The following is a 24,276-nucleotide window of genomic DNA, read 5'->3' on the forward strand; positions in this document are numbered from 1 at the left end:
CACCAAGATGCCCGGTACCCCCCAACTTCAGGCTTCTGTCTCCCAGGGCTTGGCTGAAGATCCAGTGGCCTTTGGACGATTGTCCCCTGCCTCTCATCAGGAGCAGCTTTGATATGACGAGGGCCCCCCCTGCTCAAAACTCTTGCATGGTTCCTCACCAACCCCAAGTTCAAGTTTATACCTGTCAGCCTCTACCCACCTCTCCTCCCTTTCTTCTCTGCTGCCTTCTGCCACCCTGACGTCCCCACTGCTTCCTGTACAAGGTTTCCAGCCACCGGACCTTTGCCCAGGCGGTTCCCTTCACCTGGAACGTCCACTCCCTGCAGAGAGGCCTGTCACACACTTGTCCCTCACAATTGGCTTCAGCACCCCCTCCCCTGTCCCCCTCTGCTCTCCCCCAGCCACAGCTACCACTCGCTTTTCTGAAGACCTACTTTCTCAGGGACCCTGATCTCTCACTTTCGAGTGTTTATTCAGCAGATATTGATATCAGGTGCTGTTCTAGGCACAGAGCAAGCAGCAGTGAATAGGGCAGACAGAAATCCCTGCCCTCGAGGAGCTGATGGCGGAGTGAGGGAGTTGGATACTGAACAAGATAAATAAGTAAAAATGTATATTTCGTCCCATGGCAGGGAAAGGGAATCAGAGTGTGGCCAGGGAGGGCCTCCCCGAGAAGGTAACATTAGGGCCAAGATCAGAAGGGGGAGAGGGAGGGAGCTGTGTGCATATTTGCAGGAACTGGATGCCAGGCGGAGGGAATGGCCTGTGCAAAGGCCCTGAGGAGGGATCCAGCGGGCTTCCCTCGTACCCTTGTCTTGGACTGTGGATCCCCAAAGAGGGATGCTCCTTCCTCAGCCATCCCCACTCCCTCCTGGCCCCCCACATCCCTCCCAGAGTGGGGCCAGCCCAGGACACAGGTGGAGAAAACCAAAGTGAGGTTTTGCACCCAGGGTTGGGCAGCCAGCCTTCCCCAGCGCCTCTTTGCACCTGGCCTGACGGCACAACAAAACCTAGGCCCTGAGAGGTTAACTCACCTCTCCAGGTCACAGAGTGGCAAAGGTGTCATTCAAACCCACACCTGCCTTACTTCAGAGCCTTTGGTCTATTCCACCATGTCATACGGCCTTGGCATCCGGTGGGGTCTGGAGCAACCAGAGAGTCTGCCTGGAGGAGGCAGTGCTGGAGGAGAGAGTGTGAGGTCAACCTGAGGTTGGAGAGGACCCTCAAAAGCCAGAAAGAGGGGCCAATGGGACCAGCCTGCATTTTTTTTTTGGAGGCTGGCTGGTATAGGTATCCAAACCCTTGACCTTGGTGTTATAACACCATGCTCTAACCAACTGAGCTCACGGGCCAGCCCCTCGTTGCATTTTTGTATTTAAAGTCAGGTGGCTCTGGGTTTGAATCCTTCCTCTGTCCCTGACATCCTGGATGATTTTATTTTATTTTACTATTTCATTGATTTTTAAAATTATTTATTAATGTTCATATTCCCTTTCATTTTATTATTTATTTGAATTTTATTTTTTAAAATGTTAATTTAACGTCATTGAATTTGTTTTTATTTCATTTCATGTTTGTTTTTATTTATTTGTTTTCGAACACTCTGAGGAGCTTAAAGATGTGCTCTGCAGATGTCAGTTCATGAAATCCTCACAATGTGATGAGCAAGGAGCATTTATTATCCTCATTTTATAGATGAGGAAAAGAGGCTCAGAGAGGTTAAGGAACTTGCTCAAGGTCACACAGCCTGGACATCAGACACCCGCCTCCCCCCAGGGCTGTGTTATCATATACATGACCGGACCTAGGGGTGAGGGGTTGCCTTGATGGAAGGGGTGGGAGTGGAGGGGGGGAGAGAGAGAGAGGAATAAGTAGCTCATTAGCTGCCTACAAAGTGTGGCTCTGGATCATCTTCATTCATTGTGCAGTGACCCTAAAATTTCTCATGCCTTTTGGAAGCAATTCCTAAAGTAAGTTCACATTTCTCCCTAAGAATTTCTGACAAGTTGTAGCCAGTGGTGAACCCAACCATATAACTGTTTCATTTCAAAAGCAGAATTATATTTAAATCAGATCTTTCAAAACGTTTCTAAAGCAGAGACACCGAATGTGGGACGTGGGTGTGTATCGATAAGTGTGCTGCGCGGGGTGACGGCACAAAGTCAAGGTTGTGGGAGGGACGGGGCAGGTGTTCAAACCTCAAAACTGGTGTGAGCGTCTCAGAGGGCGTCTGGCAGGGCGAGGCCTGGGGCTGGGCCAGCCGGGAGTGGAGAGGTCGCAGCAGATGGGAGGCCTGGGGGGCAGGGGGAGCTTGTCCTCCGTCCCCCCTCCCTTGCCTCGCGCGGGCATCTGTCCATCCCTCCCTCCACCCGCCCTTCTCCAGTTTCGCAGGAGTCAAGTTCACCTTTTGTTCAGCAACCCCGAGGGAGGAAAGCAAATACCTGTGACTGCGGGGCCAGCCTCGTCGTCTCCCTGAGACCTTCTGTTTGTGTCCCTAGCCAGCCACCACGCCTTTGCCGTGGTCCCTCCGTCCCGCCTGGGGCGCCCACCCCGGCTTCTTTCTGCATCGCTAGCCCCGGCACTTCCTTCCACGCCCCAGCAGGTGGCGCTACGTGCTCTGCGCCCTCGCGGGTGGTCTCTGAACCTGTTTTTTCATCCTTAAGATAGGAGTAGGGGGCCGGTTGCTCCATGGCTAGAGCGTGGTGCTGAGGACCCCTGGGTCACGGGTTCGGATCTCCACATCAAACAAACAGAAAAGATAAACGTTATCTGGAGCTGTGCGTCTAGTCTCTGGGTTCCCACCCACCTCCCGCCCTTATTTCAGGTTTCAGGAAAATCCCACAAGTGGCAAGATCGTGGGTTGTAGAGACTTGAACACCTCAACACTTTCTGGAAAGTCTTCCCCTCTCTCTCCTTTTTACTCTCCAGAGCTACTATTTCTTTAATTCATTCCACACACATTTATTGAGCACCTGCTGTGTGCACCTGCTGTGTTGTAGCTGGTGGGGGTCAGGGCTGGTTTCACGAAACCACCACACTCAGAAGGGCCCTGCACTTGGTTTAATGCTCTGCTGTTGAAATCTTGAATTTCTTCATCACTTTAACAGGGGGCCCATATTTTCAATCTATATAGCCAGTCCTATAGCCATGGGCTGGCCTGTTAGCGCAGTTGCTTAGAGCGTAGTGCTGGTACACCAAGGTCAAGGGTTCAATCCCTGTACTGGCCAGCCACACACACACACACAATATATGACCAGTCCTGCTGGGGATACAGCAGTGACCAAGATGGATGAAATCCCTGTCCTAGAGCAGATGATATTCTGGGGGGAGAGACCAAGAGTCAACAGAATATTTCTTGAAAGATACATAGTCTCTTAGGTGGTGATAAGAAGGAAATGAAGGAAAAATAAAGCCTAGTAAAGGGCTTGAGAGGGAAACCAGGCATCAGAGAAGGGCTCTCGAAAGAGGTGTCTTCCAGCGCAGACAACAGTAAAGACATCAGCCACGGAGACTGCAGGGAAGGGTGCTCCAGGCGATGGGAACTGCATGTGCAAAGGCCCAGAGGTGCGACTGAGCTGTTTGAGGAACAGAAAGGAGGCCACCGTGGCAGGATAGGCTGGAGCATGGGAAATACGGGGGAGATGAGCTCAGGGCATCAGCTGAGGAGCACTGTTTAGCTCAGGGACCGGCAAACTTTTCCTGTAAAGGGCGAGACAGTAAGATATTTCGGCTTGCGGCCAGATGGCCTCAACTCTGCCATTGCAGCTTGAGAGCGGCCATCTGTAAATGAGTGGGTGTGGCTCTGTCCCAATAAAACTTTATTTTATTGTTGTTGTTTGGTGCTTGGCCAGTTTGGGGATCTGAACACGTGACCTTGGTGTTATGAGGCGGAAAACTTCATTTATGGACACTAGGATGTTAATTTCAAATAATTTTCATGTGTCACAAAGTGTTATTCTTTAAAAAAAATTTTTTTCTTCCCAGTCACTTACAAGTGTAAAGACCATTCAGCTCTTGGGCTGGACAAAAATAGGCATTGGGAGGATTTGGGCGGCTGCGAGCAGTTTGCGTTTTATGCTGAGTGAGGTCTCTGGAGGCTTTTGAGCAGGAGACAAGATCGAATGCAGGGGTTAGGAAGCTGGCTCTGGCTGCTGGTGGAGAAGGGTTGAAGGATACAAGGGCAGAAGCTGGAGAACAGGGAGGATGTGTCCGGCCGGTGGAGCCTGCAGGGATGGGGCCAGACCAAAGTGACAGCTGTGGAGGAGTGAGAAGAGGCAGACCTGGGCACAGTTTGTAGCCAGTGGGGTTGGCTGGTGCATTGGGTGTGGGGTCACAGAGAATACCCGGGGTGATGCCAGGACTCAGCTGAGCCTCTGGGGGGACAGCAGTGCCCAGGGTACACTGCGGTGGGCTCTGAGGGGCATCGCATCTGAGCTTGTACAGGATCCAGGAGGACAGGTCAAGGGGACGATTGGAAATCTGGGGCCTGGGCCAGGAGATCCATTTCAGTCTCCTCTCTGAAGGAGCCCGGAGGGTCATCCCCCACAGCCCCAAGTGCGAGAAGAGAGAAGAGCCCTCAACACCCCCTCCCAGTCGCTCATCACCAAACTCTCCATTTACCTGCCTCTGCCCCCTCCGCTCCCTCCTCCTGTCCCAAGGTGACTAGGAATAATCACAGACCACACCTATGTGTGAATTCTCATCCAGCCCTCATCAAGCCAGCAGTGTTGATGGGAAGACACTTAGCAATGTATATAGGCATTTGTGGTTGTCATAAATGGGGGAGCTCCTGGCATGGAGTGGGTGGAGGCAGGGACGCTGCTCAGCACCTGCAGTGCCCAGGACGCCCCACCACAAAGAAGGATCCCACTCTGAATGTCCACAGTGCCCCCGTGGAGGTAGCCAGCTTTACGATGTCCATTCCATTATTTATCCCATTTAGCGGGTGAGAATTGAGGCCCAGAGAGGGGAAGTGACTGGCCCAAGGTCACACAGCAGGTATAACATGACCAAGCTGCGTTCAAACCCCTGCCACTTGTCTGCAGGGTCTCTGGTCTTCAATTCAGGTTCTGGAAGACCTTGTCTGTCCATCCCCCCTTCTCTCTCCTATAATCCCAACCTCTCCCCATCTGCCGGCTCCTTCCCTTTGAGAATTTGCAGCCACATCAGCACAGAGGACTGTCCTGCCTCCTGGAACTGTCGTGGCTCCCCCGATCTGTACACTACTGGTTTCCCTCCTTCCTGGGATGGCCTTCCCTGGCCTCCTTGCCAGCAGCTCCTCCTCTGTCCCAGCCTTAAGTATTGGGGATCTCCTACTTGGTCCGGGACCCCCACAGTCTTGCACCTTGGATCATCTCCCCACAAGCCCTTGTCTTGCCTGAGCTGTCCCTCCACGGTCCAGCCACCAACTGGACATCTCCCCCGGACATCCACCAGGCCCATCAACACTGGATGGGGTTTGGACTAAACTGAGTATCTCCCTCTTTCAAAACGCTCCTCCTCCAGGATCCCAACTTGGTGCTAGACAACCTCCAAAGACCCAATCCACCTGACTTCTGCCTCTTCTGCCACATCTCACTCCCCAGTCTCTGTCCAGTCTCCCACTCTCTCCCATGCACAGATCTCTTCTTACCTGGGTGCCCCCTCCTCAGATTCCTCCCCACCCCCCCTCCATCGCCCCTGACCCCAGTGCTCCTTCTAAAATGCCAACCACATGCGCAAAAGCCACAGGGCGGGGATCTCAGCTGTACTCACCGCTGAGTCACCAGGCCTGAGAACAGGTGCCTCGGTGCCTGGCATCCAGCAGGCACTCCATAAATGTTTACTAAACGGCGGAGCATCTCTCCAAAATGTTAACCTGACACATACTGTATTTGTCAGCGCCCCCTAGGTGCCAGACGTTGTTCCGGGCACCGGGCTCACTGCGGTGACCAAGACAAAGCAGCCCCCACCCCTCTCGTGGGGCTGCCGTTCCCGGGGGGTGGGCACGGGCAGGAAGAGCACGTGGGAGCTGCGCACGGGCCAGCTCCGTGTCTCCTGGATGAATGAACCCGTTTGATTGCGCAGTTGCTGTATGCCAGGCACCGTATGGCGAGTGCTTTGCATATAGTATCCCACTGAGGCTTCCAGCAGCCCCCGCGGAGGAACAATTCCTTATGAGACCCATTTTACAGATGAGGAAGGGAGAGTCCAGCGCGGGTAAGTATCGCGGCGCGTCTCGTAGGTAGGAAGTGCGGGGCTGGGGCGCCGGCTTCCCACGCAGCTTCTCAGACTGCAGAGCCCCAGCGGCGGGCACCTGCGCGCCCCGGGTCTGCTCGGAGGGGGCGGACATGGACGCCGAGGGTCCCCTGGAGAGCCGGTCCGGGTCCCCTTCGCCGCACCCTCCTCGTGGCGAGAAGGTCAGCTCAGGCCAGGGCGCTGGGTCCCCTCCCCCACGGGCGCGGGCAGTGCCAGGGAGGGGACGGCGCCGGGGTGGGCAGGGCCCGGCGGGCGGGGCGGCCGAGCTCCGGCCCCTGCAGCCCCTCCGGCCCGCCCGTGCCCTCCCGGAGCCCGGCCGCCAGGCGCCCTGACGCCATGAAGCAGCTGTGTCTGTGCGCGGCCGCCTCCTTCGCGGTAGGGCCCGGGCAGGGGGCGCGGGGGCGGGCGGGGCGCGGGTCCTTCCTGTCCCCTCGTCGTCCCGCCGCTGACCACGAGGGGCCCGGACCCCTCCACCCCCAGACCCGGGAAAGATGGGCGGGAGAAGGCGACGGAGGTTGGGGACAGCTTTGGGAGGGTGGATGGGACCTTTGGGAAGACAGAAGGGCACGTTTGGGAGACAGTTTTGAGGACAGATGGGGACATTTAGGAGAATTTAGAGGGCATTTGGGGAAACGGTTTGGGGAAACCGTTTTGGAGACAGATGGGAACAATTTGGAGGATATTTTGGGGGTACCTTTTTGTGGAAGAGATAATGACATCTGGAGAACAGTTTCAGAGAATATTTGAGGGATTTTTTTGGAGTACATTTTTGGGACAGGTCATAGGGTCATATGGGGAGATGATTTTGGAGAACACTTCAGGAACTTGGGGGAGACATTTTGGAATGCATTTCAGGCTATAGTTTTGGGGGACCGGTCTTGGCATATTTGGGGTACAATTGTGGCATTTCAGGTGCAGTTGTGGAAGGACAGACGGCCGAGGATAGTTGTGAAGAACCTTTTTTTTTTTTTAAGATGACCGGTAAGGGGATCTCAACCCTTGACTTGGTGTTGTCAGCACCACACTCTCCCAAGTGAGCCAACCGGACATCCCTATATAGGGATCCAAACCCGTGGCCTTGGTGTTATCAGCACCACACTCTGCCAAGTGAGCCACGGGCCAGCCCTGAAGAACCCTTAAAGGGACCTTTTAGGGGTTCAGATGGAGACACTTTGGAGGGTAGTTTGGAAGAGACTGATGGATCAATTTGATGTGGGTGATGTTGGAAAGGTGACTTTTTACTAAGGGACAAGTTGGGGGCTTGGCATGGGGGCACCTTTTTAGAAATAGATGCTGGGGACTGAACCGGGGATGGTTTAATGGGGTGATGCTGGCAGTGAGTTTTGGGGGCCAGCTAGGGCGATGGGCCTGGGGGCAGATGCTGGGGGACGTGGGCTTGGAGGACCCTGTCTCAGGACCCCCGCCCAGGACCACCTCCCACCACAGCTGCGGCTCTGGCCCACTGACCTCAGGTCCTGCCCACCCTGCAGCCCCTGCCCCATCCCGAAGCCAGCAGTCAGAGGCAGGAGCCAGGCAAGTGCCCAGGGGTGGGTGGCCAGAGCCCAGAGTCCCTGCCAGGGGGAGTGCGGAGGGGGTAGTGGCCAACCTGGCTCCGCGCACCTCTGGGTGTTCCCCGCAGAGCCAAGACTGGGGCAAAAGTGATGAGCGGCTGCTGCAGGCAGTGGAGAGCAGCGACCCCGTGCGGGTGGCCTCCCTGATTACCCGCAAGGGACTGGTGCCCACCAAGCTGGACCCCGAGGGCAAGTCCGCGTGAGTGCCCGTGCCCTGGGGGTTGGAGGGCCAAGGGGAGACCACCCTGAGGCTGACCCATGACCTCCGACCTCCAGGTTCCACCTGGCGGCCATGAAGGGGGCAGCCAGCTGTCTGGAGGTGATGCTGGCCCACGGTGCCAATGTCATGAGCACAGATGGGGCAGGTACCGCCAGCCGGGCCCCTGGGGAGGGGGGAGGCACTCAGCCCAGGTGCAGCCTGAGGGTCAAGACAGGCCCTACTTCAAGGCCTCAGTGTCCTCTGCTGAGAGAGGGGGGGGTCCCCCTGCCCACCCCTTCACTGCACCCAGGGAGACACAGGGGCGTGGCATGCTATAGCACCCAAGGACAGGGACTGTGGCTGGCACCAAGCAAGGTGAGCCAGCAACTTGTGGATGGGGAGTAACTGGGACTCAGGTAGTGGTTGAGTCAGAGGGAGTAGCTGGAACAGGGGAGCACCTGTGGCTTAGGGAAGTTTCTGAGAAAGCAACTGAGGCAGGGGAAGAACCTGGGGCTTGGGAGATAGCTGGGATAATGGGAGGAACTGGGACTTGAGGTGTATCCGGAATGTGAAAGTATCCAAGATCAAGGAAGTGCCTGAAAGCAAGAGAGTACCTGCAGTTTGAGGGAGAAGCTGGGCTCATCAGAACAGCTGAACTTGAGAAGTATCTGGAGCATGAGAATAACAGTAGAATTTGGGGAGTATCTGAGGTATGTGGGAAAGCTGGGGTTTTGGAGTAGCTGGAGCTCTGGGAGTAGCTGGGACAAAAGGAGAGTCTGGGAATATGACTTAACTGGGGACCTGGTGGAATAACTGAAATAGAATGCATGGCCAAAGAGGGTAGTTGGGGCTCAGGAGCATGAACCAGAGGGTAACTAGCTGTATCTGAAGCTTCAGGGCAGCAGGTTTGGTAGGCAGGATGTGTGGAGTAGCTGGGTACTTGTAGAGTATCAAATAGGGATATAGCTGGCACACGGAAGAGCAAGGGGTGTGGGTTAGCAGGAATATATAGAACAACTGTGGATTGTGAGTAGCAGAGCTGGAGTTTGGGAATAGCTGGGCCTTTAGAGTAGCTGGGGACAAGGGGAGTAACTGGAACAAAAGGGCTTGAGGAGTAGATCGATGTGGAGTGTAGCTGAGATGGGATTGTCTGGGACACAGACTAGCTGGGTCTTGCAGAGTCTCTGGCCTCAGGGAGTAGCATGGTACCTGGGGCTTGGGGACTTGCTAGACATCAGGAAACTCATCACAAATAGTTGACACAGACTTGGGGAGGAGCTAGGAGCTCCTTGAGTATCTGGAGCTGTAGGAAATCTTCTCTCCCTTTCAGGTTACAACGCCCTCCACCTGGCTGCCAAGTATGGGCACCCACAGTGCTTGAAGCAACTGCTGCAGGTCATTTAGTTTCTTGTTTCAGATACTCCCGGAACCCTAGATACTCCCCTTGCCCCTACTGCTCCTGAGTTCCAGCGATTTCCTGAACCTCCTGATATTCCCTAAGTCCCGAATATGCCTTGGCCCCTTTAACGCCTGAGCGCCAGCTACTCCCTGGACAACCAGATACTCCCTGAGTGTCCAGATAACCTCTTCCACTCGAGATATGCTCATGATACCACATATTTCCTGAGCCCCTGTTTCTCCCCAAACATTAGGTAGTAGATACTTTCTTTGCTGCAGCCACTCTCAGAGCTCCCAGCTATTCCCCAAGCCCCAGCTGCTTCTGAGCTCCCAGCTATTCTCTGTTTTGCACCAATTCTCATGAAAACAGAGAGTCACTTGGGGACCTGTGACTCTGCAGTTACAGGAGATGGGCTCTGCAGGGTGGGAGGGGGAGGCAAGAAACCTAAAACACAGCCAAGCCCAAGGGCCGAGGAGGTGAGTCCTAGAGAAATCAGGCAACAAGGAGGGATGGTTCAGTCTCAAATGACCCGACCGCCTTCCCCAGGCCTCCTGCGTGGTGGATGTCGTGGACAGCAGTGGGTGGACGGCCCTGCATCATGCAGGTGGGTGAAGCCTAGCTCTGTCCTGCCCACCATGGCCCAGAGGGTGCAAGGCTTGGGGGTTATTCTACCTGGGGCCCGGGAGACCTGCCATGAGCCTTCCTGCCTTCTCCTTTTTATTGCCAAATGCCTACTGTGTGCCAGGCACTGAGGCTCAGCACAAATCTCAGCATCCCTTTGAGCCACAGACTATTACCCCATTGGACAAAGGAGATGTAACGAGGTCAGTCATTTGCCCGCAGCGAGTGAGTAGTAGGAGACCCAAAGCACAGCCTATTGTATTGCAGGACTTTGTGAGGATGAAGGGAGGGGTCCAGAGCTTAATTTCCCTTGAGGAACTCCTAGGGACTCTCAGGAAGGCCAAAGCTCTAGGGAGCCAGAGCCTTCATGATCATCAGATCCCAACCCCTTCACCAAGGGACGGGAAAGGACCCAGCCACTGAGCCAGAACTCGGGCCAGCATCTGTCCACCATGCCCATGAGATTCAGCCACGGCTTTCTCTGATGACTCAAGAAACATCTGTTTTTTCGGAAACAGAATAAAATTGGATCTGCTTTGGGGTTTTAGTCAATTGTGTAAAAACTCTGTGCAGGTGGAGTACGCTGCCACCTACTGGTGGCGATGCCTCTGGTCACATGATGGAAGCGCCTCAGTTTTTTTCATTCAGTTAATATTTACTGAGTACCTACTATGTGTTAGGCCTTGTTGTTAAGTGTTGTCGGTACTACAGCAATCAAAACCCCATACCCCTCAGGCACACAGCTAGTATTCAGGTAAAGTTTGTTGACTGAATAATGGATTCTTGTGTTTAATCAGACTGGACCGTGCTGGGATTTAAACCCAGGGATGCCAGACACTGCTCTTATCCCAGCCGACGGCCTCCTGCTGAGCCTCCACTCTGGCCCTGCCCACACAGCAGTGACAGAGAGAGAGCTCTTAAGATGTAAAGAGATGATGTCACTCCTCTGCTTAAAATCCTTCCTTGGCTCTGTCACCTTCCTATAAGAACCCAGGGTCTGGCCCCTGCTGACTTCTCTAGTAATACTTTGCCTGAAGCCTCCTTTCCCTCTTTGAAGGTCTGGATATAGATACTTTCTCCCACTATCTTGACTTCACCAAGCTCTTTCCCAGAGCAGGGCCTTTGCCCACGCAGTAACCTCTAACCTCTTCCCTCCCCCGTTCACCTTCAAAACTCAGAACTCAGGTCCGGCCCCAAGAAGCCTGCTCAACCCAGCCAATGCTGGATCCCTCTGGTATACGTTAATAATCACCATATGAGGGTTTAGCACATAGTAGGTATACAATAAATGCTAGTTGAATCAAAGAGGGGAGATACATGAAAATCAGTGAAAACTTCCACCTTAAGAGGGAACCACAGTGGTCCTAGATGTGGTTCTGCCTCTGGCCCTACTGGGTGACCATGGCCCTGGCTGGGCCTCAGTTTCCTCATCCATAAGATGGGATTCATGCTTTTGTAATGGATCTCCCAGGAGAGGTGGGAATTTCTCATGAAACAAAGGATAAGAATCATGCCCAGGCAGAAGGCCCCCAGAAAACGTCCAAGCTGTACCTTACTGCTACTCTCCCCTCTTTTCCAGTGGCTGGTGGCTGTCTCTCCTGCTCAGAGATGCTTTGCTCCTTCAAGGCACATCTGAACCCCCGAGATCGGGTGAGCTTCTGGGGATCTTTTGGGGAAAGATACTACAACTTGAGGTACGCTGCCACCAAGTGGCAGCATCCCAGGCAGGCTTTGTAAAGTGTGAGAAAATGTGGGGTGAACTTCAGAGGCAGCCATATGGGCTTCCCTACCCTGTCTTCTCATGCCGTGCCGTCCCTCCCCCTTTCCACAAGTCTGGTGCAACGCCCCTCATCATAGCAGCTCGGATGTGTCACACGGATCTGTGCCGCCTCCTCCTGCAGCAGGGGGCTGCCGCAAATGACCAGGACTTTCAGGGCAGGTGAGTATCCTCCCTCCCAGCCAGTCTACTGTGTGCTGTGTGACCTTGGGTAAGTCTCTTAACCTTTCCAGGCAGGGAACCTAATCGGCCTCCTCCTACCCAGCCAGGATGTTGAGAAGGGTGTGGGGGGTTGGGGATATCCTCACCCTCTCAATAGCCCCCTTCCCCGGTAGGACGGCCCTGATGCTGGCCTGTGAGGGGGCCAGCCCTGAAACAGTGGAGGTGCTGCTGCAAGGCGGGGCCCAGCCTGGCATCACCGATGCACTGGGGCAGGATGCGGCTCACTACGGTGCTCTGGCAGGGGACAAACTCATCCTGCACCTCCTGCAGGAGGCGGCCCAGCGCCCCTCACCACCCAGCGGTACGCAAGCCCCTCCCCTAAGCAATTCAAGCACCCCCTTCTCCCTGCATCTTCTTAGCAGTTTCTTGTTCACCCCCTTCTTTCTCTATTGTGGATAGTTTCAAGACACCCCCTATTTGCTGCATTATAGGAGGTTTCATGGTACCCTGATCTACTCAGGGCAGTTTCAGTGAGTCCCAGGGCATTTAGAGTAGTCTGGGGGTCTGCTCTGCTTTCCTCTAACCTCATCGTTATCCTCAGAACCTGCTCTTCCTAAGAACTGACACCCTCACCCACCCCATCCTGGAGATGCCCCTGTCTTCTCTCTTTGAGAGTTTCAAGCTTCCTATCAGCATTCTACTTACGTGGTGGATTCCTACCATAAAATTCCTGATTCTTGGGGATTTGGGAAGCCCCTACGAGTCCCATGGGTGCACTAATGCCCTCCTGAGTGCTGGGAATGGAGTCCCTGGATCAGAGTGCCTGACCCTGCTTCCGTCTCTCCTCTGCCCTCCTAGAGGATGACTCAGGCGAGGCATCATCACAGGTATGGACCCCTAAGCAGCAAATGAGCCCCTCTCCTTATGCACACGGACCCCTGATCCAGGGTATACCTGGGAGGACCTGCTGACAGCTAGTGAGCTGGCTGGGTTAGTTTATTTGGGTGGGACACTGGCATGCCCCTCCATGTCCCCCTTTCACCCTCTCCCCTGCCCCAGAACTCTGTGTCCAGCCATGAAAAGCGAGGGGCTACCAAGAAGCGGAAGGCACCTCAGCCTCCCGCCAGCACCCCCATGCCGGTGAGAGGTGTCCCGGGTGTGGGGGGAGGAATAGGAGCCCCCCAAGTCGGGGGGGCAGGAGCTCTGGCTCAGACATAGGTTGGGGCAGCCCTTGACCTCATCTAAAGGTGGTGGGTCCCCGGGGGGAGTGAAACAGGATGATCGAGATGCCTACGAGGAGATCATGTGGCTGCGGCAGGAGAGAGGCCGCCTCCTGCAAAAGATCCGGGGCCTGGAACAGCACAAGGAACGGAAGCAGCAGGAGGTCAGGAGGCGACAGGGACATAGGACTGGGTCCAGACCTGAGGAGGGTGCAATTCTGTGGGGAAGACTCCCCCACCTTTCCTGCCTCCTCTCCTCTCCTTCTCCCCTTCTGCTGCAGCCACAGGGCCTCCTTGCTGCTCCTCCAACACGCCAGGCTCAGTCCTGCCTCAGGACCTTGGCACATGCTGTTCCCTTGGCCTGAAATGCTTTTCCCTCAGATGTTCCCCCAGCTCCCTCCCTCACTTCCTTTGTTCAAAAGGCCCCTTGTCAAAGACACCTCCCCTGCCCATTTTATTACAATTGTAAAAAACCCCACTCCCTAGATCCCTGTATTTCCATGTATAGCACAACTGCTGTCAGACATGCCATGTATTTTATTCATGTTTGCCCATTCAGCTGTAAGCCCTTGAAGGCAGGCGTGGTTGAGGGTGCTTGGCTCACAGTAGATGCTTAATATTTATTGGATGGACCAATATTTGAGTGAGTGAGTGAGTGAATGAATGAATAGCCCCAAACAGGGTCTGGCCCAAAGTAGGCACTCAATAGAAACTTGTTGAGTGAATTAGCATACAGAACAGTGCCTGGCACATAGTAGGCATTTAATAAATACTTAGTAACAAAGGACCAGTCAGAATGGTGTGGGCTGGCACACAGTGGGTGCTTAATGAATACAGAGCAGTCAGAATAATGGCTGGCACACAGTAGGCACTCAACAAATAGTAATGAGTGAGTGATCAGAATGGTGCCTGGCACACAGTAGGTGTTCAATAAATTCGTGTGGAATGAGTGGGTGGGCAGTGGGTTCCCAGCAGACGTCTGTGGAAGGAATGGAGGACTGCTAACCTGGACATGGGGCAGGGAGGCCCCCAGCCCAGATCCAGCCTCTGTCCCCGCTTGTCCCCGTCAGCCACAGGAGGCAGAGGCCTGCTCCCTCCTGAGCCTGGAGAGACAGGTAGGCGGGGAAAGTGGGAGAGGAGTCAACCCCCCAGCTGCCCGGTGATTCCTCTCAGAGGCGGCTGAGCCCCCCACCCATCTGCTCCCAGGTGCAGGAGCTGCAGCAGCTGCTGGCAGAGAAGCAGGAGGCGAAGGAGAGCCTGGGACGAGAGGTGGAAAGTCTGCAGAGCCGGCTGTCCCTGCTGGAGGTGGGGCGCGGGGCGGGGGCGGGGCCAGAGCCGGGGGCGGGGCTTCTCTCTGGCTGCCCACAGGGGTACACACACTGCCTCACACACGTGCACACACTCACACCAGACACACATACAGATCCACAGTCATACACGAGTAACACACCCACGAACACACGTGCACATAATGGACACTTCTCCACACACACACATACATGCAGAGGTGGACAAACACATTCACATGCATGTGGTCTTACACGTACAACAGCAAACACACCCACAAACAGTTTACAGATCCACAGCACATTCACGAATACATCATTACACACACACACATTTGTACATACGTGTACATACAAATCAGACAAACCTCATTCAGTTACACACACAGACAACACACCCACAAATGCATACATACAACAAATATTTCTCAAAACATAATTAGGCAGACATATACGAGGGTACTTCACAAAGTGTGTGGAGGGCTGGCCCATGACTCACTTGGGAGAGTGTGGTGCTGATGACACCAAGGCCACGGGTTCAGATCCTATACAGGGACGGCCGATTGGCTCACTTGGGAGAGCGTGGTGCTGACAACACCAAATCAAGAGTTAAGATCACCTTACCGGTCATCTTTAAAAAAAATATATATATATATGTATGTGTGTGTGTGTGTGTGTGACATGAATCTTTCCATGAACTTTTTGAAGTACCTTCATATACACCTATACAACCACACACACACACACACAAAAACACAACGACGCACACACGGACTAAAACAACCTCACAAGAATACACACAGGAGGGGGACCCACAGCACACACACCCACAAAATGATACCCAAACACATAATCACAAACACACCTAGGGCCAGCTGATGTGTGCAGAATGGGTAGTGTGGGTACCCATCCTCACACAGGCAGGCACACCCACAACCACATAACCACACCCCTTGCTGAGGTCCCCTGACCCAGGAGGGAAATGTCCCCTGCACATATACCATGAAATTGGGGTTGCAGGCACACACCATGTATTTGATAAGGGGTTAATATCCAAAAAATATAAGGAATTCATACGACTCAATAGCCAAAAAAATAAATCACTTGGCTAAAAAAGGGGCAGGGCCGGCTGGTTAGCTGTTGGTTAGAGCATGGTGCTGGTAACACCGATGTCCAGGGTCTGGATCCCTGAACTGACTGGCTGCCCCCCCAAAAAAAGACATAGCAGGCACTCAGTAAATGCTTGTGGGCCAAACACCGCCAGTCCGATGCTCATGGAGATTCATACGGACATAAGAACACCCCAGTCCACTCTGGAGTCCTGCGGGGTGACATGGGGAGGCAGGATACCTAGCCAGACTCTGCTCCAACCCCCAGAACGAGCGGGAGAACACCAGCTATGACGTGGCCACCCTGCAGGATGAGGAGGGAGAGCTGCCCGACTTTCCAGGTGAGCCCCCACCCCTGTCCTCCCCCCAAGCAACCCCCATCTTGTCCCAAGGCCCCAGGAGACAGAGCCTTGACCCACAAGTGTGCAAGAATTTGAGGCTGGGACGGAGACTTGCACTCACCTGTTATTCATTCCACTACCTGAGCTTGCCCTGGGGGTCCTGACCCACCACTCCAGACCCCTCTGCTCCTGTCCCCTGTGGCCTGGGACCCTGAGGCCTGACTCTGTGCCCCCTGCCAGGGGCTGAGACACTGCTGTCCAGGCGGCTGAGCCCATCAGCACAGGAGCTGTTGGCTTCCCTCCAGGAGCAGGTGGCTGTGCTCACCAGACAGAACCAGGAGCTGATGGAAAAGGTCCAGGTGGGGAAACTGAGACCGGGGACAGATCTGAGGACCTGAAGGCTTATTCCTGGGGGTCTGGGTGGGCAGGGAAGGTGGTGAGGCTGCCCTCTGCCCGTCATGGCTCCTTCAAATCCCACTCCCACCCTTCCCCCACCCCCAGATCCTGGAGAACTTCGAGAAGGACGAGATGCAGATGGAGGTGCATGGCTCCACCGAGGTCATCCCTCTGGCCCTATACGACTCTCTCCGGGCCGAGTTTGAGCAGCTCCGGAGGCAGCATGCCGAGGCATTGTGGGCACTGGAGCAGACACAGGAGGCCCCCAGAGAGGGGGACAAGGGCATGGCCAATGCCACCAAAAACGGGCCAATAGACACGGAGCTTAATGGCATCGTGGCTCTGGAAACCAAAGTTATCAGAGGTGAGACCACAGATGAGGAGGCTGCAGTAATCGAGGCCACAGAAGCTACACCCACAGGCGCTGAGGCCACGGGAGCTGAGGCCACAGCAACGGAGCCCACAGACATGGAGGTGATGGAAACAGAGGGTGTGGGAACGGAGGCCTTGGAAACAGAAGCCACAGGGGCTGAAGTCATGGAAGTGAAGTCTGCAGAAGAGAGAGAGAACGCTGAAATGAAGACGGTGGGCGCCGAGGCCACAGGGGCAGAGGCCGCAAAAACAAAAGCAGAGGAGCCAGAAGCAAAGGCCAGCAGAGTGGGTTCTGTGGAGGCTGAGCTCGTGGGCACAGAGACCACGAACATGGAGGCCACGGGATCGGAGGCCACGGGATCGGAGGCCACGGCCTCCGCTGGTCCCGTCCTCCACCCCGGTGCTGCTGAGGCCTCGGAGAAGCTGCAAGCCGAGCTGGAGACCAGGATTCGCGGCTTGGAGGAGGTGCTCCGGCAGCGGGAGCGAGAAGCGGCGGCTGAGCTGGAGGAGGCCCGTGGCCAGCGCGAGGCCGCGGAGGCCGAGGCGGGCCGGCTGCGGGAGCGGGTGCGCGAGGCCGAGGGCGGCGGGGCCGGCGGGGCCGGCGGGGCCGGCGGGGGCGGCGGCGACGCGGTGCAGCTGCGCGCGGCCCTGGAGCAGGCCCGAGAGGACCTGCGAGACCGGGACTCCCGCCTGCGGGCGCTGGAGGCGGCCACGGCCGAGCTGGACGAGGCCCGGGCGGGCCGGCTGCTGGCCGAGGAGGATGCCCGGGGCCTGCGCGCCGAGCTGGCCCGGCGGGAAGAGGGGCGGCTGGAGCAGAGCCGGGAGCTGCAGGTGCTGCGGGAGCAGCTGGCCGCGGCCACGGCCTCCGGGGAGCAGCAGCGGGCGGCGGCGGCCGAGCTGGGCCGGGCACGGGACGCGGCCGAGGCCCGGGCTGCGGAGCTGGGCGCGGCCTGCGAGGAGGCCCGGCGGGGCCTGGCACAGCTGCGCGAGGCCTCCGAGGCCCTGCGGCAGTCCTCGGTGCCGGCCGCCGAGCACCGCCGGCTGCAGGAGGAGGCCCTGGAGCTGCGCGGCCGCGCGGCCAGCCTGGAGCAGGAGGTGGTGGCCGCGGGCAAAGAGGCCGCCCGGCTGCGGCTGGAGCTGGAGCGGGAGCGCGGGGGCAGCGTGGCGCGCTCCGAGCACGAGCGCGTGGTGGGGGCGCTGCAGGCGGACGTGGCGCGGCTGGAGGAGCAGCTGCACGAGCTGGGTCGAAGGCACGAGAAGACCAGCGCCGAGGTCTTCCAGGTGAGCAGGTCGGGCCCCCACCCGGCTCATCCCGCCGCTGCTTCTGTTTCTTTTTGGTGGCTGGTTGGTGCGGGGATCCGAACCCCTGACCTTGACGTGCCCTCACCCACTGAGCCAACCCGCCGCTTGGTGGCCTGTTTTGGACCCTGCAGCCAGGGAATGTTTCCACCCCACTGGTTTCAGTCGGACAGACAGACGTGTGACCCAGCCAGTTTCCAGGTGGACTTTGGACCCTGCAGCCATCCTGACCTCCTTGATGTTCCAATGTGTGCTGTCTTTTTTTTAACACCGTTTGGCCATTTGGACCCCATGGTTTTTGTTTTTTAATGGCTACTGCTTTGGGGGGGTCTGTTTATACAACCTTTGTCCGTCTCAAGGACATGAGGTGTTCTCGCATGTTTTCTTCTAGTATCTTTACTGTTTCAGTTTCACAATTATGTCTAGGAATCGTCTCTAATTTATGTGTGATGGGTCAGGTAAGGGTCAATGATCAGCAGTTTATTTTGTAAGCAGTGAGTTGGGGTTTTTGCACTAATATTTTTACCTAGCGGTTTTTTTTTTTTTTTTTTTTTCTGGTGGTCATCTTGACCTTGTGTTTTGTTTGTTTGTTTTGTTTTTCCAGGTGGCTGTTTGATCTTGTAAAAATGCTCTAATAATAATCGTTTTTTGCCATTTGGCCATTCTAGAAGGAGAATGTTATGAACAGGGATTTTTGATCTCATTATTTTTATCTTTTTTTTTTTTTTTTTTTGTGGCTGTTGGGTACAGAGATCAAACCCAGGACCTTGGTGTCATCAGCACCACTCTCTCACCAACTGAGCTAACCCGCCAGCTCCTCATTATTTTTAACCCAGTGGACTCTAATGCTGAGTGTTTTGTTTTGTCTTGTTTTAAAACAGGGAATTTTTTTTGTGTGTATGTGTCCCTGAGAGTGGACCTTTTGATTTGATCTCTTTTCTTAAAAGAAAGGAAGGGAAAATAGGTACCTATTTTAACAAATATATGAATAAGAAGCCACATTCACTCATTGTTATCAGGAAAGGATTTTCTTCTTCTTTTTTTTTTTTTTTAGGATTTTCTTCTCTGTGTCTCTGTTTACTCATCTGTACAGTGGAGATGATAGTAGTTCCTAATCCTCATGTAATAATTGAATGGGCTTATTTCCAAAAACTACTTAAGACAGTGACTAGCACAAGTGATAAATAATAGCAGAATCATTATGTTTCCAGGGACACATGCCTTTAAACCCCATAAATCTTCATTCAACTTGCTAGAGTTCACAGTACAACCTAAATAAGCCCATCTTCGTGTTTATTTTCTAAATTTTACCTTCCTCATGATAACTTCTTTTTAGGGTAAATTTTACAAGTCTGGTTATTTTTATTGTTAATGCGTAGCCAATCTGTACTAATTGGAACATCTAGTTATTATCCATTTATTTCAAGGTCAATCTCTCCCTGTTCCCCCAAGGATCAAATTTTGCAAATCTAGCATTGCTCTGATCTTGGTATTTTTGTGAAAACACAGTCATAGACTTTTTGACATTTGTTTGCTTTTCATGTAGTACTACTTTTTTTCTTTTGTTTTGTAAGAAACCTACAAACCTTCACACCGCTGGCAGAGAAAAGAACATTAGTGATAACAATAAATAGTAAAAATGATAATATTTGTATCCCTGTATCAACCAGCCACCAAAATAAAAATAATGTAAAATAGCTGCCAAATAATAGTAATGATAAAATAATATTACCCACTTGAATATAGCCCTTACTGTATGCCAGGGACTGTTTTAAGCATATTCCGTATATCTGCTCATTTTATTCCCACAACCACCCTATAAAGTGGGGGCTATTATTTTCCTCATTTTACATATGACAAAACTAAAGCACAGAGAGGTGAAGTCACTTGTCCAAGGCCACACAGCTTATAGGCCAGAGGTGCATGGCAGGGTCAGAATGTTGATAGGGTCAGGGAGAATCCAGAATTTCCATGAATCAAACCCCTCAAGGTCAGATTAGGCTCGAATGTCCTTAGGCCAAAGGAGAAGGGCCAGAGAACCCTGGGATTCAAGCATCTTTAGGGCCCACATGTCCTGAGCATCCCATGGGGACTTGGGCTGCAGGTACAGAGGGAGGCTCTGTTCATGAAAAGTGAGCGGCATGCAGCAGAGGCCCAGCTGGCCACAGCACAGCAGCAACTACGGGGGCTACGCATCGAGGCTGAAAGGGCACGCCAGGCCCAGAGCCGCGCCCAGGAGGCCCTGGACAAGGCCAAGGAAAAGGACAAGAAGGTGGGTGCCTCCTCTCCTATGCTCACTTGGGGGGACCCCCAGTCTACACAGATTGGGGGGAATCTAAGAAGGTCTCTGCTTAAAGAATCTTGGAAAATGAGCCCATTTTCCAGATGGGAGACTGAGCCACAGAGAAGGGAAGGGACTCAGCTATGGCCACAGATAAGTCAGACACATAGGCTGCTGTTCCAACTACCAGTTATAACCATAGTAACATTTATTGAGTGCTTACTGCATGTCAAGCCCCATGCTATGGATTTAACATGAATTAATGCATTTAATCCTCTCAAGTTCCCTTAAGACAGGTGCTTTTATTATCCCCATTTGAGATGGAGAAATTTAGGCACAGAGAGGCAAAGCCACTTGCACAGGGTCACACAGCCATGAAGTGGTTCAGCCAGGGTTTCAACCCAAGTTGCCAATTTTTTTTTCTATTTAATAATGATGATAACAGCAGCCTCAGGTTGTTGGGTCAGGCATTTTTCACACATTATTGCTTTTAATCTTCCCACAACCTTAAAAGCTAGAAAACGTTTTTATCCCCATTTTTCAGATGAGCAAACTGAGATTCCAAGTGGTAAACAAGTGGCTCAAAGTCATATAGCATGTCACCGGACAGTAGATGAGACCCCAGGAGACTCAGGCGCTTTAGCACAAAGAACTACCCAGCCCCAACTCACTGTGTGACCTTGGACAAGTCACCTTACCTCTCTGAGTCCCCGTCTCCTCCTCTGTAAAATGAGGATAAAATTGCAATTGGGATTATGGTTTATGTATAGCATGGTTTCTCCCCCTTAGTAGTGTTGACATTTGGGCTGGGTCATTCTTTGTGTTGGGGCGCCCTGGGCACTGCCAGTGCTGAGCAGTGTCCCTGACCTCCACCCACTCCATGCCAGGAGCACCCCCCAGTTGTGACAACCACAAATGTCCCCAGATATTTTCCAGTGTCCCTTGGTGGGGGGTTAGAATGGCCCCTGATTGACAACTTCTGATCTATAGTAATAATAAGGTCCAGTATTTCTTGAGTGCCTACTGTTTACCAGGCACAGTTTAAACTTAATCTCAGTGTAGGAGCACAGCAACCTACTAAGGTAGGAAGTATGATTCTCCCCATTTTACAGAGGAGCAAACTGAGGCTTGGAGGGATTAAATGATCTTCCCAAGGTCTCCCACAAGAAATGGGTAGAGCAGGGACCCAAACCCAGGGCTGTCCAACCCAGCCCAACCAGGTCAGACTGCCTTGGGCCCCCCTGTTCTATCAGCCTCTGTTTTCCAGATGGGTCAATGGAGACCCCAAGAGGGGATGTCAGGATCTTTTTCTGTAATAGGCCAGAGACTTAATATTTTTTGCTCTGCAGGGCAGATGGTCTTTGTTGTAAATATTCCATTGTGCCTTGTAGCCTGAAAACAGGTGTAAGTCAACACATAAATGAATGGGCGTGGCTATGAGCCAATAAAACTTTATTTATGAACACTGAAATGCACATTCAATATAATTTTTACATGTCAGAAAATACTATTCTCCTTTGGACGTTTTCCCCCATCCCTTTAAAAATGTGAAAACCTGGGCCGGCCCGTGGCTCACTCAGGAGAGTGCGGGTTCGGATCCCATATAGGGATGGCCGGTTCGCTCACTTGGGTGAGCGTGGTGCTGACAACACCAAGTCAAGGGTTCAGATCCCCTTACCGGTCATCTTTAAAAAAAAAAAAAAAAAAAAATGTGAAAACCATTCTTAGTTTGTGGGCAGTCCCAAAACAGGCTGTGGGCCGGACTTGGCCTGAGGGCCAGAGTTTGTTAACCCCTGGGAAATGACTTTCCCTTGCAAGACCTTATGTGTTGCTTCTTCCTGCTGCCCTGGAGAGGTCCCCAGCCCCCAGCCCTGGGCTCAGGGTGACCATTGACAGCACCCCTACCTCCAGATCACAGAACTTTCCAAAGAAGTCTTCAGTCTTAAGGAGGCCCTGAAGGAGCAGCCGGCCAGCCCAGCCACCCCCGAGGTGGATGCCCTCCGTGGCCAGGTGAAAGCCTTGCAGCAGCTGCTGGAGGTGAGGGCTGCACTGGGCAGGAAGCTGGCTGTGATGGGGGGAGGGGTGTCCAAATATTTCACCACCAGTGCAGCACAAGGCAGAGGTGATGGGACCCATGTGCCAAGCTTAGGCAGAAAACGTTTCCACATTTTGGCCATTGGCCATCACCCTGGTGCATGCCATCAAAATACCGGCTCGGGGTGCTGAGGGGGTATTTTGGTGTTTCTTGCTCTGGGGGCAGAGGTCCTGCTTTTCTGAGCACCCCTCCCCCATACCCACAGGAGGCTGCCAGGGACCACTGTGCCGTGGTGGCTTTGTACAGGAGCCACCTGCTGTACGCCATTCAGGTGAATCACCCTGGTTCCCAGCTCCAGCTCTGGGTGCCTACCTGGCTTTGGGCATGGCACTGCCACTCTCCGGGCCTCAGTTTCCCCTTCTATACAGTGGGAGGCTTGTCCTCGGGAGAGGTTCCTGGCATGTTGGAGCCTGTCTGTGTGCATCTCCCTCATTGGCTTGCTCAGTCTTTGGGGTGAAGAGGAAGCCACGGGGGGTGCACCCAGGGTCTCTCTCTGCACCCCAGGGCCAGATGGATGAAGATGTGCAGCGGATCCTCAGCCAGATCCTGCAGATGCAGAGACTCCAGGCTCAAGGCCGCTGAGGCTGGGCGGGACAGCTGCACGGACCACCCCCACACGGAGCCTGAGCCCCCTCCAGGCCCCTCCTGGACCAGCTTCCCCTAGCCCCATGGGGTGACTGGGCTCCTACACTTGGACAGCAGCCTGGGTCCCTTTCCGACTGTCCCTAGGTGGCTCCATCGCCCCACTTGACCCCTGCACGCCCTGGTCAGTCTGGGCCCGGGTCCTGACTGCTCCCTCCCCACCGCCGGAGAATCTGTGAGACCCTGTGTCCTCACCAGATGCCAGCCCAGGAATAAAAACCTACTGTGCACAGGACAGATGTGTGTGGCCTGGTTGCTGGGTTCCCACCACAAAGAGGGACGGGGTGGCCCAGAGCAGGGAGCACTTGCCTTCTGCACCAAGAACCTCAGTCATCAGGATAAATGCTTTTTTTTTTGGTGGCCTGCCTGTGTGGGGATCCGAACCCATGTGACCTTGGTGTTATCAGTGCTTGGTGTTATCACTAACCTAGTGAGCTAACTGGCCAGCCCAGGATAAATACTATCTTAATACAATATTTTAAAAAGGCAGAGGGGTGCAGAAAAGTCCGCAGTAAACAAAATATCAAAATGTTAAAGAAAGACAGGAACCGACCCTGCACTTCTTAATTATGTGTTCCTTTTTTTTTTTTTTTTTTTTTTGTGGCTCTTGGCCTCATAACACTGTGCTCTGACCAACTGAGGCACCTGGCCAGCCCTGTGCTGCTTAATTAACCTCACTTTTCCACCCTACAACTTGTCCCTGGTGGGAGCCCCCTGTCCCCAGCCTCTCTCTGCCCCTTGGCAAGTCCCCCAAAATCCCCAGAGGCTTCTGGGCACTTTCCTGGTAAGGGAGGGAGGCAGGAGTGTGGCTGGGAATCCCCTGTCTCCCTCTGTCTCTCTGTCTCTCTTTCCTCCTGTCTCTTCCTGCATCTCCGTCTCTATCTCTCTGTGTCTCTCTCCTCTCCGTGTGTCTTTCTCTGTTTCTCGTCCCCTGTCTCCCTCCTGTCTCGCTTCTGCCTCTGTCTCTCCTCTCCCTGTCCCTGTCTCTTGTCTTTCGCCACGTCCTCGTCCCCATCCCCGGGGCTCCCCCTATCACTGTGGTGGCGGAAGGAAGGGCTGACTGCGGGACCTGCCGTGCTGGGAAAGGCCACGGTCTCCACTTCTCCCTTTTGTGGCCTCCTCTCCCTGCCCCCAGCCTCGGGGCCTTCCACACCCCGTGCCCGGGGGTGGCCGCTGAAGGGAGCTGGGGGCTTCTCTGCTGCCCTTCCTCGTCTCTCCAGTAGCCACAGGAACCCGGCCAGTGAGTCACAGTCGGGGAGGAAGGGGAGG

General features: G+C 54.1%; 1 protein-coding gene across 1 annotated transcript; it reads left to right on the top strand.

Moving 5' to 3' along the window:
* The first annotated feature begins 6,573 nt into the window (after positions 1 to 6,573).
* On the top strand, positions 6,574 to 23,166 carry ANKRD24 (ankyrin repeat domain 24). The gene is made up of 21 exons (XM_063109964.1): positions 6,574 to 6,612; positions 7,728 to 7,784; positions 7,877 to 8,007; positions 8,085 to 8,173; positions 9,338 to 9,402; positions 9,953 to 10,010; positions 11,607 to 11,677; positions 11,860 to 11,966; positions 12,140 to 12,327; positions 12,825 to 12,853; positions 13,026 to 13,106; positions 13,243 to 13,350; positions 14,263 to 14,301; positions 14,393 to 14,491; positions 15,850 to 15,922; positions 16,163 to 16,281; positions 16,424 to 17,971; positions 20,094 to 20,261; positions 22,182 to 22,307; positions 22,571 to 22,636; positions 22,870 to 23,166. The coding sequence occupies exons 1-21, from the start codon at positions 6,574 to 6,576 to the stop codon at positions 22,945 to 22,947; spliced, it is 3,339 nt and encodes a 1,112-aa protein (XP_062966034.1). The 3' UTR covers positions 22,948 to 23,166.
* The last annotated feature ends 1,110 nt before the right edge of the window (positions 23,167 to 24,276 follow it).

This window comes from Cynocephalus volans, chromosome 10 (assembly GCF_027409185.1).
Source record: "Cynocephalus volans isolate mCynVol1 chromosome 10, mCynVol1.pri, whole genome shotgun sequence".
Classification (NCBI taxonomy): domain Eukaryota; kingdom Metazoa; phylum Chordata; class Mammalia; order Dermoptera; family Cynocephalidae; genus Cynocephalus; species Cynocephalus volans.